General features: G+C 37.9%; 1 protein-coding gene across 1 annotated transcript in view; it reads left to right on the top strand.

Moving 5' to 3' along the window:
* Nucleotides 1–14,505, top strand: part of OTOGL (otogelin-like) — a 233,420-nt gene that overhangs the window by 140,966 nt on the left and 77,949 nt on the right. The window contains exons 29-32 of the mRNA XM_006871844.1: nt 2,874–3,152; nt 5,494–5,611; nt 12,416–12,501; nt 13,818–13,868. Coding sequence (XP_006871906.1) covers nt 2,874–3,152; nt 5,494–5,611; nt 12,416–12,501; nt 13,818–13,868 — 534 coding nt within the window. The remainder of the gene's footprint in view (nt 1–2,873; nt 3,153–5,493; nt 5,612–12,415; nt 12,502–13,817; nt 13,869–14,505) is intronic.

Raw genomic sequence — 14,505 nt, 5'->3', positions numbered from 1 at the left:
CGACATCAGCAATGATATCCCTCATTCCACGGCCTCTTCTGAATCCAGCTTGGACCTCTGGAAGTTCTCTGTCACTGTATGCTTTCAGCTCTTTCTGTATAACCTAGAGTATATCCCACCTGAATTTACAGACCATCTCAAGAACAGATTTAACACATTCAATGCTAATGATCAGATGAATTATGGGATGACATCAAGGGATCAAACTTAAATTATGTGAAGAACTGAAGAAAATATTCAAACTGTGAGTTTTAACATTGAAGGATTATTTGGGCAAAAATGAATGACACAGGAAACATAAAAAAAAGATGAAATTAATACACAATCACTGTAACAAAAATAATTGATTGACCCTCAATTATTTCAGGAGGTTTGTTGTTGTGTTATGTGCCATGGAGTCGGTTCTGACTTATAGTGACCCTGTACAGGGTTTCTGAGGCTGTAAATATTCACAGGAGCAGAAAGCCTCATCTTTCTCCTGCGAAACAGCTGGTAGTTTCAAACTGTTGACCGTGAGATTAGCAGCTCGATTCAAAACAACTACAGTCCACACTGTGCTGAAGGAATTGGTGGAAAAAAAGAACAACAAAACTTCAAGAATTCATGAAGTATCAATTAAGATGTTTCAACAGATGCAATGTTGGAAGTACACATCTTTGCCAAAAATTTGGAAGATAATGATCTGACTAACCATATGAAAGAGATCCATATTTGTGTCCATTCAAAAAAAAGATTCAACAGAATACAGAATTTATTGAACAATATTATTAATATCATGCATGGCCAAAGACCAGATGAGTTGTGGGATGATATTAAGGGATCAGACTTAAATTACATGAAAGAATTGAAGAAAATATTCAAACTGTGAGTTGTAATGTTGAAGGATTATGTGGACAAAAATTGAATGACACAGAAAACATAAAAAAAACAATGTAAAGAATATACAATACACAAGTAAGATTTTTCTGAAAATAATTTAAAAATGATTGCACTGATAAGGAACTGCTAGAAATTCAAGTGTGAGTCAGAAGAGGAAGTGGAATGAGGAATAATCACTGCTGATATCAGATGGATCTTGGGTGAAAGCAGAGAACACAAGAAATAACTGTGGGTTTTTTATTATTATGCATAGACATTCAACTGATAGAATCATAAAAATTATGATAACATTGGAAATTCAGAACACTTAATTTTGCTCATGCAGAAGCTGTACACAGACCAAGAGGCAGTCGTGAGAATAGGACAATGGGGATAATGTGTGCTTTAAAATCAGGGAAAGTGTGTGCCAGGGTTGTATCCTTTCACTATACTTATTCAGTCTGTACTGAGCAAATCACCCAAGAAGCTGAACTATAGGAAGAATGTGGCATCAGGATTGTAGAAAGACGCATTCACAACTTGTAATGAGCAAATGAAACAATTTTGCTTGCTAGCTTGTTTGATTGAGTTCTTGGTCCTAACAAAGCAAAGCTTAAACTTTTATGGTGTTAATACCAGAAATTAATTAGAAATTTTTTGAAAAATAACCTACTGAACAATAAGTAATATCTGCAAGACTTAAAAGCCAAATTAAAGTAAAAAGAAACAAATTGTGTTGGAGTATCTAAGAAGTTAGCTATTAAGAGCATAAATTAGAGTTTAGACAGTCACTGAGGTGATTTGTTTTATTATATGACCTTGTTTGGCCTAGTTCTCTGATTGTCTTAGGGGCTTAGATCCTGGGCCTTCAGTTAGTTGTATGTGTTGTGTCCACTTGGCATTTGTTTCCATTGGTTAGTGTCTCCTTTGGATCCATTTATGCTCAGACTACATTGTTGACATATCACCCCGATCTAAAACAGTGTTTACATGTTGTATAAGCTTAGTAAATATTTATTGAATGAATGAATCCAGTTTAGAGTTCAGATTCTGAATAATACTCTGATTCTCAGTTAAAATAAGTTCTTTCTTATTAATCTATGAAAAACATTTATCATAATTTGAGTTCTAATTTATATGCTATGTACATCATTTATTGTTTTCTCTCATCAAAATTCGTTTGCTCTTTTTTTGGATCACTCAGTGTTCAGCAGAGAAACTTGCCAATTTTAGAATATAGTAAATGCCATGGAATGAGACATTGAATTTTAGAGGGCTCTTGATTTTATGACTTAGAATAATTAGTGTTTTTACCAGGAAAGACCTAATGGTGTTTAATTAAAATAACAAAGAAAATTTAAACTTCAATTTAAGAATTTTCCTGATATAGATTTTACAGATATAAGGAGAACTTTCAAAGAACAGATCCAAGAAGGCTGACCCTTCTCCAAATCTTTGTAAAACCTAATTATTAATTAACCATTTGATCATTTATTGTGCAATAGTAATTTTGAGTAGATTGTTCTGAATGCAGCAAAATCACTTGCAAGAACATTTGTGTATTGAGAACTCAGTGATATTAAAATGTAGTTGCACATCTAAACTGATATTTTTCTATATTGTCTTCTCTATCAGTTAAACTATTTGCTAATTTTATACATTTAAAAATCTTAAAGCTTATAAATACAAATGTGTATTCAATTATTCATTCAGTTTCTTGTGTGATTTGTACATTCTGGGGCCATACTTTGATACTTTTATTCCCCAGGGACATAAGAGATTATTGAAAAAATAAAACACACCAATACTATGTTTCGCTGCATTTAAAATATTACTTTTTCTTTTAACCATCTAATAATTGAGCTTTGAAATTTTATTGTTAGCATTAACTGTGTTTGGTTTATGAGGTACAGTTTTGTTGACTTTATGACTATAGTTTTGAATGTCAGTGCCCATGATCTGTCTTATCCTGGGAGCCCCAAGCTGTTGTCACTCCTATTGCTTGTGTTTTACAGCATTGGCAGTTGTTTCCTTGGAATCTGCTGAAAGACCAAACTACTTCCTCTATGTTCATGACAATGACAGTCTTAGTTTAAAGCTGTGGGAGGCGAATTCCGCCTTTCATCGGAGAGCCACATTTTTCCACCATCAGGGTCTCTGGATTCCTGGCTACAGTACATTTGAATTATACAGCAAGAAAGGCTTTTTCATCGCATTCACAGATTCTGGTGTCAAAGCATCAAAATTTGATGACTCTGAAGAATTTAAACATTCAAGTAGTTTCAGCATAGAAGGTAAGTTTTTCAAGATCTCCAAAGCAAACAAACAGCCACCTCCAACAAATAAAGAATTTACATAATGGCAAAATCTTTAGCAAATTTTAGTATTTAAATCCATTCTCCCAAAAGAACACTTTTTTTTTTCTTTGAAATAGAAAATTCTCCTTTTGTGATGTGGTGCTGTGGGTTCATGCACTGGACTGAAAAGTGGATTTTAAAGGCAAGTCGGAAGTTCAGGCTCACCTGCCGCTCCTTGGAAACCCTATACAGAGCTACCATGGGTTGGAACCTTGTTATTGTTGCTATGTGCTGTGGAATCTGTTATGACTCATAGCGAGGGTTTCCGAGGCTGTAAACCTTTACGGAGGCAGACAGCTAGCTGGTAGTCTAGAACTGCTGACTGTGAGATTAGCAGTCCAATTCGTAACCACTATGCTCCCAGAGCTTCGGGTTTAAACCTACTCTACGGCAATTAATAACAACAATTGGAAAGACCCATTAATAATTTAATTTTACTACTAATCATTATTTTTTGAGCACCTACAGTGTCCTTGTTACATTCTATCAGTAGCTCTGAAAAGTGCTGTATATACGAATCACCTGGAGTCTTTTATGAATGCAGACTCTCAGCCTTTCCACTAAAGATTCTCATTTAATCTGTATGGCAGCTCTAATCCTCATAAATACTGTAACATGCAAATAATGTCAATTCCTCCTTTCACACATGAGGAAATAGGCTCTGATTGCTTCTGCTGTTGTTAGTTGGGATTCACAGCGACCCTGTATAGGGTTTCTGCGTAAGTGGCTGGTGGGTGTAAAACAATACTTTGTGGTTAGCAGTCTAGTTCTTATCCTACAGCACTGCACCGGGTCTCCAATTGCTTATAACGGTCCTAAATAATAATATTGTTGTTGTTTAGTGCCGTGGAGTCGATTCTGACTCATAGTGGCCCTGCACAGGGTTTCTGAGGCTGTAAATCTTTTCCAGAGCAGAACGTCTCATCTTTCTTCCAGGGAACTGCTGGTAGTTTCGAACTGCTGACCTTGAGATTGGCAACCTAACTCGTAACCATTATGCTACTTGTTATTATTACCTCAATGGGATTTATTTCAGTACTTTCTTGACTTCGGAAACAGAATGTACTCATATATTCTGGTTTTCTAGTATTTGTATGTATTTTTTTATTCCTAGGAAATAATTTCTGAATTACATGATTTCTAATTATAAGGATAACATGTTTGTTGCTGTCTTTTTTTCCCACTGATTTCTGGAAGATATTTTTAATTCAGCAGAAGGTTTCTCTTATTTCTAGAGCGCCTAGGAGGTCTTTAGCTACCGAATTTGCAGAATTTCAGAAAGTAATCCCCACTGTTTTATCCAATGGTTAAAAGTCATGTTTTATTTCCTAAACATAGGAATTTGATACCGGTCTTGACTTTCCCAAGTGAAGTCTTCCATCCTAACCAGCTTTCTTAAAGCAGTCTAAGAGAGCTAATCATTTGCCTTTTCCATTGGAAATATATTTCTGTAATTCTTGCTAGTCTTTAGATTTTAGAAAATCAAGTTGAACTTCAAATATTTGTCTATTGACTAGATTCTTAAGATCTTAAGGAAGAGTCACTGACATGTTCTATACATTATTCTATGGAGGGGATGTGATATTTTTACTTATACTTGATCTTTGCTTACAGTATTTTTCTTACAGTTGAACTTCACAAGACTCTTTCCCCTTTATTCTAGAAATTTGTTCCATTAGAACTAGATGGCATCATCAAATTGGTATCAGTGGGCTTCCTGAATTTAGGAAAAACTAGTGGTCTATCCTAAGTGTTGTACATTCCTCCCCATACTTTGGAATTAGAGTCACTATCTAAAGTGGTGTGGGAGAACAGAATATTAACAAAGTTTCCAGGAGTGAACACTTCACCAAAGGAGGTTTTATCATTGTAAATAGTTTTTGTTTAAATTCATTAATTTATTTTTATGTCATTGGATAAATCCTATCATACTTAATGGAATGTGCTAAATTCTATTATAAAAACAAAGACTGTTCTTTCTTTAATTGAAATCAGGAAATATGTATTTGGTCTCATCTTATTTGTAATGGTTTGAACTTGGCAAGTTACTTGACTGTTTTGAGCCTCAATCTGTTCATTTATGAAATGGGATTATAGCAAATATATTTAATAGTCAGTCTGGCATCAAATGCTTTGGTCAACAAGCAATTAAAACCTTTTTTTCCCCATAGTCATACTCAAAAAAGGGAAAGCCCTAGGACATTTCATATCGTAAATCACTCTTTTTCAATGTATGTATTGCCGCTGTATTTGATCTAAACTTAATTATTTTCCCCAGAAATTCAGGCAGCTGTTCCTTACAGGAGGATGTGTGAATGGAGATACGAACCCTGTGCCACTCCCTGTTTTAAAACGTGTAGTGACCCTGAAGCACTAGCATGCACATTTCTTCCACCGTAAGTAATGTTTATCATTAGATGAGAAAACCCAGAATTAGTAGATACTCTTTTTAGATTTAAAACAACCACTCTCAAGAAAAAATTATGCATGCTATATGGTGGTGGTTGTGTACCACTGAGTTGAGTCAGGATAGCTGTACCACCAGGGCTCCTTCAAAGAATCATAGTTGTGGGCAAACCATGTAGGGCCTTGTACCATAATGTGAGGACTTGCTTCTACTGTGAGTAAGACAGGAAATCCCTGGTGTTTGGGGGGCAGAGGAGCAGTATGGTCTGATTGATGTTTTAAAAGGGTCCTTCAGCCAGATTGAGAGTGTACTCTTGGGGAATGGAAGGACAAGGACAGATATGGTCAATAAAGTGGATAAAAGATAAAGGTTTGACTAAATTGTTATTGGTGAGAAGTGAACAGATTCTGAATATATTTCAAGCAATGTCATAGTACATAGATTTAATGAGAGAAAAAGAAGATAAAGTCTCAAACATTTGACCTCAGCAATTATTGTTGTTAAGTGCATAGGGTTTCTGAGGAGTGGCTGGAGGGTTTGAACAACTGACCTTGAGGTTAGCAGTCCAATGCTTATCCTACAGCATCATACCACGACTCGGTTAGGAGGCTAAACAGTGGAAAATGCACTTGGGCAAAGAAGAACTAGAGAATGAGAACTAAGGAGATAGAAGGAATGGCTCAGGCCCTGTGGAGGAAGTTGAGCTATGTTTTAAAGTGGCATTTGGCTAGTTTATTACTTGTAAGGCTTCACCAATCTCTGAAGTGGTTGAACAGAAATACTCAATGGCTGCATCGTACTATTGGTGTTTTGTACCATGGAGTCAGTTCTGACTCATAGCAACACTATGGACAGAGTAGAACTGCTCCAAAGGGTTTCTTAGGCTGTCATTTTTCAGAGTCCTAATTTGGTGCTGAGTCCTGGTATGGTGCTGTGGGTTAATGTGCTGGACTGCAAGGTCAGTTTGAACCACAATGTTGATAGTTCAAGCTCATAGCTGCTCCTGAGAAACACTTTACAGGGTCACTATGAGTCAGAAGTGACTCGAAGGCAATTACCAGCAACAACAGTTTGGTGCTGTAGGATAAGCCCTGGACTACTAACCAAAGGTCAGTGATTGAAACCCCTAGCGACTCCTTGGAAACCTGATACAGGGTAGCTATGAGTTAGAACCAACTAGATGGCACTGAACAACAACTATAGCAATTTTTATGAAAGCAGATGGCCACATCTTTCTCCCACAGAGAAGCTGATGCAAACCTTTCACTTAGCTTCCCAGTGTTTCATCACTGTACCACCAGAGCTCCTTCTTATTGGTCAATAGATATCCTTACATTTCTCTTTCAGCATAGTCAGGATGCTGAGGAGAGAGATACTCAGAATGAAACTTTACTTCTGCCTAGCTGTTTCTCATTTCTACCTTCAGCTCTATCTTCTTTCTACTCCTCTTATGCCCAGGTACCTGACTATTGCTCCTCATCTAACATGCAGTCCTGAGAGGAGAGCCCAAGCACTAAGCTGGACACTTATCCTACCCCGTATCCCTTCCCAAGGAGCCCTGCTGGTGCTATGGGCCAAGCATTGGCCTACTAAAAGAAAGGCTGGAAGTTCAAACCCACTAGCCGCTCTGCTATAGAAAGATGAGACTGTCTGCTCCTGTAAAGATTTGTGGTCTGTACGCAGTTTTACTCTGTCCTATTTATGGTCGCTAAGGAGCTCTGGTAGCATAGTGGTTACAAATTGGGCTGCTAATCTCACAGTTAGTAGTTCAAAACTACCAGCTGTTCCACAGGAGAAACATGAGGCTTTCTACTCCCCTGAGGATTTACAGCCTCAGAAACCCTGTAGAGGGTCACTATGAGTCGGAACCGACTCCACAGCACATAACAACAACAGCAATTTATGGTCGCTATGAAACAGTATTGACTTAATGATTTGTTTGGCTTTGGGTACTCCTCGAAAGAACCACTTGAATTTAAGTGCATTGTGACTCATGGCACATGGCCAGGATTATAGATATAAACATCTAGTGTTTTAACAAAAGAGTCCATGGATGACACAAGAAAGCAACTAACTATTAGCTGATAGATTGGAGTTCTAATTCACCCAGAGGCACCTTGAAAACCAGGTCTGGCAATCTTTTTTTTTTTTTTAAGGTCACAGTGTTGAAAACCCAGTGGAGCAGATCTACTTTGTACGTATGGGGTTGTTATAAGGCGGCACGAATTCAACAACAACTAACAAGTGTTAAAAATATAACAATCGAATGAAAATGAAAAAATTTATAAGGATATTTTTACGTTTACCTTTGTTGCAAATACTACCATGAATATGGTGGAGCACACGGAGCAATGTTATGAACCTTTTAAGATATAAACCATACATCTTTAGTGAATGAATCACTAGATTGAGGGCTTAGGACCATAGTTTCAGGCGACACCATTGTCAATTGGCATAACATCCACAAAGAGAAAGCTCTATATCCTACTTTGGTGAGTTGCAACTTGAGTTTTAAAAGCTCATGAGCGGCCAACTAAAGTTTAGCTATTGGTATCTCCTTATCCAGAGGAATGAAGATTGATGAAAATCAAAGACACATTGAAACAGTTAGTCCAATGGACTAATAGACCACAAAAATATCAGTCGTTGTATACCTGGCTGCCACTACCAACTGCTCTGAAAGTGATCACCTTAGAAGGGCCTAGATAGAGTAGAAGGAAATAGAGAGTAAAACTAAAAAAAATCACAGAAAAAGAGAGCAGGCTTACTGGCTGGATATCAGCTGATTGAACCCTAATATTATGGCCCTTAGTCACCCTTCAGCTCTGGAGCTGAACTCATCCCTGTGACTCAGTTTTCAGGCAAGTTTGTTCCAACAACACTAGTGAGGTATGCGCTCTATAGAATGGATCAAAGAGCAGCATTCACCCAAGGACAAAGTTCAGAAGGGTTGGGAAAGAAGGAGGAGGGTTGGGAAACAAGAAACACAGGAAGCAAGTGAAATGAAGCTAAATGTGTACAATTTTTTTAATGCAAAACTGATTATGTGCTCTGTAAACTTTCACCTAATTCACAAAACAAGATTAAGAAAAAAGGTATCAACTAGTTTGCTATAGAGCACACATGTAAAATTATCCCGGTTACATAATGCATCTATTATAAGAACTGTCTGTCTCTGAGACATTAGATTTATCTGTTAAAAGTTGTGTAGACTAGCCGTGGTGGTGGTTGTATGCTATTGAGTCAATTCTCTGACTCATGGTAACCCTGTATAGGGTTTCAGAGGCTGTAAATCTTTATGGGAGCAGCAAGCCTCATCTTTCTCCAGAGAATCCACTGGTAGAGTAGAATTACTGACCTTGCAATTAGCAGCCCAGTTTGTAATCCACTACACTGCCCAGGACTCTTTATATTGGCAGCTGTTGTTGTTGTTGTTGTTAAGTGCCGTTGAGTCGGTTCTAACCCATAGAGTTTCTGAGTAACAGCTGGTGGGTTTGAACTACAGACCTTGTAGCTCAAACTGACCTTGTGGTTCAGGGCATTATACTGTAACACCACACCAGAACTCCATATTAGCAGTGGTGGTGGTGGTTATGTGCGATGGAGTTGGTTCTGACTCATAGCAGCCCTATACAGGGTTTCCGAGGCTGTAAATCTTTATGGGAGCAGAAAGCCTCATCTTTCTCCTGCAGCACAGCTAGTAGTTTTAAACAACTGATCTTAAGGTTTGCAGCCTGATTTATAACCACTGGTATGGCACAAGATAAAGGAACCTGTACATGCAACTATGAAAGGAGGCATTTTAAAAGGAAATTAAGTCAACGTATTTTGGAAAACAATGCAGGAGGGATGGCTCTGGTTTTGATTTGCATTAAAAAAAATTGCAAAATAATTTATTTGCATAAAACTTAATATTGACTGATAACTTACTAGCCCTAGTGTTTTCAACAATTTCAAAACTATAATTTTTCTTTTTAACTCTTCTTGATAAAGTTTCAAGTTGTTATTATTGTTAAGTGCCATCAAGTAAGTTCTGACTCACAGTGATCACGTGTAGGGTTTCTGAGCCTTTAAATCGTCCTTCTATGGAGCAGCAGGCAGGGCCCAAACAGTGAACCTTGTGATTTGCAGGCAGATGCTCTCAAATTTCAAGTAGAAAAGTAATATATTGTAAACTGGTTAAGCTTTTGTTATTCAAATTAATTTTAGTAAGCAACAATTGACCATATAAGTTACACTGTTTATGTTTCTTAAAGACATAATTTTTGAAGGAGGCAACCAAGAGGTGCTAAGTGTGTCTTATGCTAAGAGAAAAGTGAGTCTTTCTTGACTTTTCAAGTGTTGCAGGTAGTTTCTGCCATGATTTAAGTGCCCTCTGGTGGCAACAATTACATTTAGTGTTAAGATAGTTCATTTCCATTTTGAATGAATAAAAAACCTTGATCATTTGTGGTTCAAATTCTTTATGTTATTAATGAGGCAACTAAAAATGTTTTAAATATATTCTAATATTGTTTTTAAGGAGTTCTGGTAGCATAGTGGTTATGAGTTGGGCTGCGAGCCTCAGGGTCAGCAGTTTGAAACACCCAGCTGTTCCATGGGAGAAAGATGAGACTTTCTGTTCCTGTAAAGATTTACAGCCTCAGAAACCCTGTGCAGTGTCACTATGAGTCGAAACTGACTCCACACCACACAACCACCACCACCAATATTGTTTTAACTGGCTAGGGTGTTTGAAAGGCTGGTAAGCATGTCTTTTCATCAGAATATTTGCATTAATTCTCTGTAATATGTATGAATCTAATAATTAGTGTTGGTTTTATATGAAGAAAGGAGCTCTGGTGATGCAGTAGTAAGCACTTGACTGTTTGCCTAAAGGTCATTAGAGGTTTGAACACACCTGGTGCTACACAAGAAAAAGATGCAGTAATCTGCTTCTGTAACAATTCTGTGAATGTTGTTGTTGGTAAGTGTCACGGAGTCAGTTCTGACTCATAGTGACCTTGTATAGGGTTTCTCAGGAGTGACTGGTGGGTTTAAACTGCCGACCTTGTGGTTTGCAGTTCAGTAAGGAGTCCTGGTATGATGCTGTGGGTTAATGCACTGGACTGCAAAGTCAGTTTGGCCATTCAAACTCACCAGCCACTGCTCAGAAACCCTGTACAGGGTCGCTATGGGTTGAAACGGACTCAATGGCACTTAACAACAGCAACAACGACAACAGCAACTTATCCTACAATGCCACACTTGGAAAACCTGTGGGACAGTTTTATTCTATCCTATATGGTTACTGGAGTCCTGGTGTAGCACTGTGGGTTAATGAAAGGCTGGTAAGCATGTATTTGCATCACAATATTTACATCAATTCTCTGTAATATGTAAGAACTTTTAAATACACACAGTGCCACACTTTGAGCCAGACTGCAAAGCCATTTGAACTGCAAGGTCGGCAGTTCAAGCTCACAGCTGCTCCTCAGAAACCCTATACAGGGTCACTATGGGTTAGAACTGACTCTATGGCACTTAACAACAACAATATGGTTACTAAGTCGGAATCTGCTTGATGGCAATGGTTTTCATTCAATATATAAAATGTTGCGTTTACTTCCTTTGAACCAGCCAAAATGGAACTCTAAGCCCCAGTTAGACTAAAAGAAAGAAGTTGTTTCAGTTATTTAATGGCTTCATTTTATTGGAGAAAGGGTATTGAGAATGGTTCCTCCTATCTTTGGCCCACAGTGCTTAAACCCATGGTGTCTTCAAATTCCGCACTCTTGCTTAGCTTGTGTGTTGCATACAGAAACTGCACTTTCTTACCAAGGTCAGCTGACCTGGATCTTGATACCTGGTCTTCTCAGGTTCATATGCAATCTTATTCTTTCAGACAGTCCCCAGATTTGGGTACAGTCTTTGCTGTTCTTGGAGCTGAATCCTCTGTCCCTCACTTTTTCTTATTTTATATCATTGTAGTCATCTCTTACCTCCATGATTTATACCCTGATCCTCTTTTCAATGAGTTTACGATTTTATAACAGGCAGGGAGAACTACTGAAGATGCTTTTTTTGTCCTACATTGTTATGTGCCATAGAGTCAGTTCTGACTCACAGCAACCCTGAATAGGGTTTTCGAGGAGTGACTGGTGGATTTGAACCACTGACCTTGTGGTTGGCAGTCCAGTGCTTATTCTGTAGCACTACAACATGAATCTGATAAATATCCTTACAACAAGATATTTAGAGAACCTACCTATCTTTTTGCAAGTGGGGGGATATAAGAGTGGAAAAAAAAGCAGAACAAATATAGATAAAAATCCAGTACATTGTTCTTCAGCATCTTCACTAATTTTTTTTAAATGCCCTTATTATACCCCAAGCATATGTTTTGAATGTTCTGTGTTTAACTCTGCCTTGTTTTTGTTGTTGTTGTTAAGTGCCGTCAATTCTGACCCATAGTGACCCTGTATAGGGTTTCCAAGGAGCAGCTGGTGAGCTTGAACCATCGACCTTGAAGTTCAAACACCTTTGCAGTCTGATGCATTAGCTCACAGCGCCACACCAAAACTCCTAACTCTGCCTTAGCATGAATAATAGGATTTTATCATCAACTAGCTTGTTACTTTTAAGAGGAGTTATGGTGGAGTGGTAGCAAATGGAACACTCAGTGCTTGACAAGGGAGATAAATTAATTTCAGTAAGAATAAAACTAAAGTCACATACATTAAATGTAGGATTGGGGTTTTTCTTTAAAAATTTTTCACTTTGAGTTTTTTCCTTTGTTTTTTCTCCAACAAAGAGTTGAAGGATGCTTGCCTTACTGTCCTAAGAATATGATCCTTGATGAAGTCACCCTGAAATGTGTTTATCCAGGAGACTGTAAGTGTCAATCTCTCTTCCTCTGTACTGAAAAGTGAAGCAAGAGACAGTGAGTACAATTTATAGGTAGACAATCTACTTTCTTAAAAAAGTTTTTACTGTGAATTGAGTGGTAGTTTACATAGGAGAACATCGGTTTTACACTCGTAGTTTCATTGCAATAATTACAATCTCCTCCATGCATCATCATTCAATAGTATTTGCTTCTATTCCCTCTGTTTTTTTGTTTTGTTTTGTTTTGTTTTGTTTTTGGGGGGGATGTAAACAAAAACACTCAGGAATATATAATAATTTAAACAACCAAAGGGCACATTCTGTAAGCTTGGAGTAGTCACAAGTATACAATCTTTCTCTTTCCATGAGTTTAGAGTCCTCAACTGCTCTATCTCTCCATGTTGTCATCTTTGCCTCCTCTCTGGTATTGCTTCTCTGAATAGGGTCCCACATTCCTCTTATGCCCTTCTCCCTATATGGTCCTAGGGTCCTCTGTTCCTGGAATGTAAGATTAACTACTCCCCCCTTTATTACACATGTCCAACCTTTACAGTTGTGATAGTCGCAATTAGTCATAATAATCGTTATTCATTATTGAATCATAAGAATCTTATCCCCATCTATTTCACCAGACCCATCTAGACAAGATTAAAAACTATTCAGTGGGGCCTCTACCTTCCCCCGCACATTCTGAAACTAAACTCCTCTTGAAAACTTATAAGCCAGTCACTTTGTACCTTTATACCCTCCCATTTAAGTAGCCAATGTTTAAGTTGCCCATCCCTATCAACCCTGTATACAGAGGGGATAGGATTGATAATTAATATGAAGACCCCTTCCCTCTCAGTTGGTAGTTTGAACTACTACATCCATAAGTACAGGTCAAGTTCATCAAATTGTAGCAATTTACACTTGTTTCCTTTATCAGAATTTTTTTATCTTCCTCTAGTCAAGTTCTGATCATCAAGCCATTGAAGCTAGGTCAAATGGGTACTATCTGAAACTTTGGGTATTCTTGTGCATCTCCCCTCACTTCATATCAGCTGGACACTTCACTATCAGCTCTAGCCCTCCATGCCTATATCCTCGTCCATGGGCTCAGGAGTCCCCAGATAGACAATATACTTTTACAATGTCTTCTTCACTATCCCTTCCATAGCTATTTCTTCCAAACTACTGTCTAAATCATTTAAATCTAGCCACTAGCATCCCTCCTGCTTTCTCTCTCCTAAAGCACTTCTCTTTAATCCAAAGTTCCCCATATCAACTATATAGATTTCCCTTTAAGCAAATACAGACTAAGGAAAAGAACTTTTATTTCTTTATAGGCATATCTCCCACAGAGCCAGCATTAATGACTCCTACTGCTCTACCATCAGGTAAGCCATCTCTTGTTGTTGTTGTTAAGTGCCATCTAGTCGGTTCCAACACATAGCGACCCTGTACAGGGTTTCTGAGGCTGTACATCTTTATGGGAGCAGAAAGCCTCATCTTTCTCCTGCAGAGCCTCTGGTAGTTTCAAACTTCTCACCCTGTGGTTTGCAGCCCAATTCGTAACCACTACGCTACCAGAGTGAAGCACTTGAATATAATGTTTCTATGATGGCAAGAGACAATGAGAACAATTTATAGGTAGACAATCTACACTCTTAAAAAAGTTTTTATTGTGAATTGAGTGGTAGTTTACATAGGAGAACATCGGTTTTACACTCATAGTTTCATTGCAATAATTACAACCTGCTCCAAGTATCATCATTCAATAGTATTTGCTTCTATTGCCTCTGGGTTTTTTTGGGGGGGAGGATGTAAACAAAAACACTCAGGAATATATAATAATTTAAACAACCAAAGGGCACATTCTGTAAGCTTGGAGTAGTCACAAGCATACAGTCTTTCTCTTTCCATGAGTTTAGAGTCCTCAACTGCTCTATCTCTCCATGTTGTCATCTCTGCCTCCTCTCTGGTATTGCTTCTCTGAATAGGGTCCCACATTCCTCTTATGCCCTTCTCCCTATA

This window comes from Chrysochloris asiatica, unplaced genomic scaffold, assembly GCF_000296735.1.
Source record: "Chrysochloris asiatica unplaced genomic scaffold, ChrAsi1.0 scaffold00175, whole genome shotgun sequence".
NCBI classification, from domain to species: Eukaryota; Metazoa; Chordata; class Mammalia; order Afrosoricida; family Chrysochloridae; genus Chrysochloris; species Chrysochloris asiatica.
This window is presented reverse-complemented; position numbering and strand designations above follow the sequence as displayed.